We start from the raw sequence: 4,256 nt of genomic DNA, 5'->3' as shown, positions 1-4,256 counted from the left end.
AATTGTTCTTGGAAAAATATTTTCAAATAAACCCATTAAACATAAACAATGACCACAAAATCATAATAAAAGGTAAATGCTTGCTTTACTAACATGTATGAGCTGTTGTGAAATCCATATCAATTAAATAGAAATGATATATGTTATACAGGTAACAAACTATGGGAGAAAATATTTGTAAGAGATTCTAGTTTTATGTATTCAAAAAAAAAACAAAGCATAATCACAATATCCCCATAACCCAAAGTGGTTCTGAACTGCAGCCAAAGTGGGTGAGGCTTTACCTTTTCCCTAAGGTGTTTCTCAGTACATTCTTTACATCTTTATTTCTCAAGCTGTAGATCAGGGGATTCAGCATGGGGATCACTGTGGTATAGAACAGAGAGGCCACCTGCTCCTGGGACATATTGCTGGAGGATGGCTTAAAATACATAAAGATGACAGAGCCATAAAAGACCCCAACTGCTGTCAGGTGAGAGCCGCAGGTGCCAAAGGCCTTGGACCTGCCTTCAGCGGAAGAGATCCGAAGAATACTAGCAATAATGAAAGCATAAGAGATGATAATGGTCGAGGTTGAAGTCAGCACGTTGAATCCACCCACATAGACCACCAGAAGCTCATTGACAAGGGTGCTGGAGCAGGAAAGCTTTAGGAGAGGGAGAATGTCACAGAAGTAATGGTGGATGACATTGTCCCCACAGAAGGAGACCCTAGTCATGGCAATTGTGTGGGCTAAAGCACCCCATAGCCCCATGGTATAGACCCCAATCACCAACATATTGCACACCTTTGGGGACATGGTGACACTGTATAGCAGAGGATTGCAGATAGCTACATATCTGTCATATGCCATTGCCGTTAACATAAAACATTCTCCTATAGCAAAAACACAAAAGAAAAAGAGCTGAGTCATACATCCAGGATAAGAAATAACATTTTTCTCCCAAATAAAGTTTCCCAGGAGCTTTGGGGTAACTACTGAGGAATAGAAAAGATCTAAAAATGACAAGTTACCGAGGAAAAAGTACATGGGAGATTGGAGCTTAGAGTTGAAAGCGATCAGGAGGACCATGCCTAGGTTTCCCACTACAGTGACCCCATAGATGCCTAGAAACAGAAAGAAGAGAGGCAGCTGGAGTTCTGGCTGGTGTGTTAATCCTTCCAGGACAAACTCAGTCACGGTGGAGTGATTGCACCTGGCCATTTCCTTCAGGAGACAGGGGATGTGTGACTAGGAAAAAGAGAAACCATATAAACTAATAAAGGGACATTCATAAGACTGATGATGATATTTAGTATTGTGAGAAAAACGAAAATTTCCATGCAGTTGTAACGTATTTTACAGTACCTAAATTTTTCTTAATTATAAGTAATACAAATTCAACTCTGTTATATATTTCACTTCAGCAATTAAATTATCTACATGTATCTAAAGACACACAAAGGAGTAAAAAATACTCAATGCAATATTTCCAACGTTCTCCAAAAATATCTGACAAACAAGAGCTGGCGTTTGGGTGCCCTCAAAGACTACTTTGGTATGGGAAATAGTAGATACTCAACAATTAAAACTGTCTAGGTTGACACCTTATTCTGTTGACACATCGCTGTTCATGTCATCAAAGATTTATTACAACAAAAAATGTAGTTCTGTGGCTTCATAGGACCTTTTTGTGCATGGGTTCCCAGTCATCAAGGACATTTCTTCCAGCAGCAAGTGGCCAAGGAACTCACATATACAGGACAAGGATGGATATCCAGGGAAATTCAGGCCATAACTAACCCTAAGTTTAAGTGGACTTCAACTTCATTCTGAGTTCCTGCATTCTTGGGAGAAGTTGACTGTATCTATTTCTTTTTAGATAGAACTTTGACTGCATTCTGCCTATGATTTTATCTTATGAAGCAACAAGGAGTGAGAAAAAGACAGCTTTCCCCTCAGCTCCACTCTGCCAACAGACAGGAAACTGAAACCTCAGTTCTTCGATTTCTGTGGCATTGTGAGGGTTTGGTTAACCAACGAGGTTGAGCGCTGTTATTATAGGCTAAGAAGGTTACCTAGATGTGCCACATCACAGGGAAGGACTGGGAAAGGAGACTCAGATTCTGTCTATGGACTTGAATATTTTCAAATTTTATGGGTTTTTTTCTTTTTTGTAATGTGAGATAGTTTCACACTATCTGCCAAATAGCCCAGCAGAGACTTGCTGCTTTGGTCTAGAGCGATCATCAAAGCTAACATTGCAAAAGAGAGAGAGAGAGAAATGGAAACAGAGAGAAATCAAAGGGTGGCAATTGGAAATGAAGAAGAAATAAAGCCTCATCTCACCATCTCCAAAGTTGTGTTTCTGCTCAGCTGTGTCATGAAGTTACTGTATCTCTGGAGCTGGGTGATCTAGAATACGTGTTAGAGCACTAAGGTTTAGAGAAAACAGTGAACAGCTATCTCATCCCCTTCCGTTCCTTTATTCTGAGCTTCCCTTTCTAGGCAAGAAAATACATGTTCACTGGACTTTAACCTCCAAGAATACAAGTGATTCAAATATTCTCCCAGGACTCCCGCATACAAGAAATAATCTCAGAGGGGAAATTCCCCACAGAAGATAAAAAGCAATTATCAAGTTTTATCTTCATCCAAACAAAAACACACTCAGAATAAAGGAAATGCCGATGTACATGATTTGTATTTCCAAGGAGAAAACATTAGACAGAATATAGTAATGACTTCTTTCTGGGACGAGTGAAAAATGATCAGATCTAGACAGCTAGAATTTTTATGAGGCTGTTCTCCATATATTCAATATATAGTCCCTGCCACTGCTATGGGTTCCTTGAATCATGGCATATTCACAACTGCTCTTAGATTACTGGTTGCTTTTTCCCCTTAGTTTGATATCTATTTTTTATTGAATCACCATGAGATAGAGCATTACAAAGCTGTTCATGATTGGGTTTCAATCATACTTTGTTCCAACACCCGTCCCTTCACGAGTGTAATTTCACAGCACCAATGTATTTTTTAGCCACCATTAAGACAAATTAAGATGAATATTCCTGGAATAATGAGTAAGTTTCCTAACGAGAACAATTATATCTACATAAAATGTCTCCTCCCTCCTCTATGTATTTTTACTTGATTTGTGTTATTGTGTTAGGAATTTATCTCCCAAATTTACATGTAACTTCTGTAGTTCCATAGTACTTTATGGTATAAAATTCGATGCTTTCCTGATAAGACCAAGAACGAGACATTAGGACATCTTGCCTCTACACTTCCTTTACTATTATACTGGTGCTGGAGGAAGGAGACATGTGCCAAGGGTATAGGATATATGCCAAATGCATAAGGCCCAGAGACTGATCCCTGGTACCACATGGAAGAAAAACGTGTGGGAAATGATAATGTGATAAAAATAAATTACATGGGCAGCCACACCATCAACGTTGATGTAATTCCATCAACGGCCAAGAACCAGAGACTATAAAAACCAGCTCCCGGAAGAGAACAGTGCAGTCTCCTGCCCCCACGCCTGGCTGTCCTCGCCGGGACCCCTTGGAGGGAGCGGGTTGAGCTTTCCTCCCCCCCTGACCAGGGCTCCGGCAGCTGAAGACCTCCAGGACCAGCCACCACCATGCTGAGACCACTCTCTGCACACATGAAGGTACTGGCAGAGGGACAAAGCCACGCGGCCTCGTGACATCTTATTATAACATCTAATTATCTCATTCCTACTTTGGACAAACTGGCAGGCTATCGAATGTAGCCTGCCCACATGGCAGAGTCTGGCAAACTCCCTGTGGCATACCCAATATGCCAAATACTAGTAACAATGATGGGTCTCATTCTCCTAAAAAGCCTTGAATATAACCTCAGGGCTAGGATGAAAGAGACATTACTGGGGCCTGCTCGAGGCAATCGACGAATAACAGGATGATTTGTGATTTGTGAAAAATAAATAAAAGGATTGAAATTGGTAGAATAATATCATTTTCTGATCCAAAATGAAATGACTCTCTATGCAGAAAATTTTAAATCCTTCTGGAACTAAGTGGTCACAGCAATCCTGCAGGATATAATTTTAATATACAAATGCCAATTTATCTCACATTAAAGACTGAGTAAGTGGAAGTTTAACACATACTGCTGTAACCTTAGGACCAACAAACAAAGGAAATTCTTAACTATAAAATTTTAAAAGGTATATTATATACATATACTAAACTATAGAATATGATAAAAAAAAATAAGAGAAGTC

General features: G+C 39.7%; 1 protein-coding gene across 2 annotated transcripts; it reads right to left on the bottom strand.

The window, feature by feature from the left end:
* Nucleotides 1-280: 280 nt before the first annotated feature.
* LOC130024293 (olfactory receptor 151-like) lies at nt 281-3,701 on the bottom strand. Of its 2 annotated transcripts, XM_056114997.1 has the most exons (2): nt 3,679-3,701; nt 281-1,196 (listed from the first exon to the last, which is right to left on the bottom strand). In XM_056114997.1, exons 1-2 carry the CDS (start codon nt 3,699-3,701, stop codon nt 281-283), a joined length of 939 nt encoding a protein of 312 aa, XP_055970972.1. The 2 variants fall into 2 exon arrangements, with proteins under 2 accessions (XP_055970972.1, XP_055970973.1); XM_056114998.1 differs by lacking the exon at nt 3,679-3,701 and having other exon boundaries at nt 281-1,210.
* Between the last annotated feature and the right edge of the window lie 555 nt (nt 3,702-4,256).

The sequence above is a fragment of the Sorex fumeus genome, unplaced genomic scaffold (genome assembly GCF_029834395.1).
Source record: "Sorex fumeus unplaced genomic scaffold, SorFum_2.1 ptg000028l, whole genome shotgun sequence".
NCBI classification, from domain to species: Eukaryota; Metazoa; Chordata; class Mammalia; order Eulipotyphla; family Soricidae; genus Sorex; species Sorex fumeus.
This window is presented reverse-complemented; position numbering and strand designations above follow the sequence as displayed.

What these genes read in the sequence shown, in the direction of transcription:
- LOC130024293 (XM_056114997.1), bottom strand. Translation starts at nt 3,701, where the DNA reads ATGTCACGAGGCCGCGTGGCTTT. An exon ending in TCACGAGGCCGCGTGGCTTT is followed by an intron (nt 1,197 to 3,678) that starts GTCCCTCTGCCA and finishes GGAAATGGCCAG; the next exon opens with GTGCAATCACTCCACCGTGA.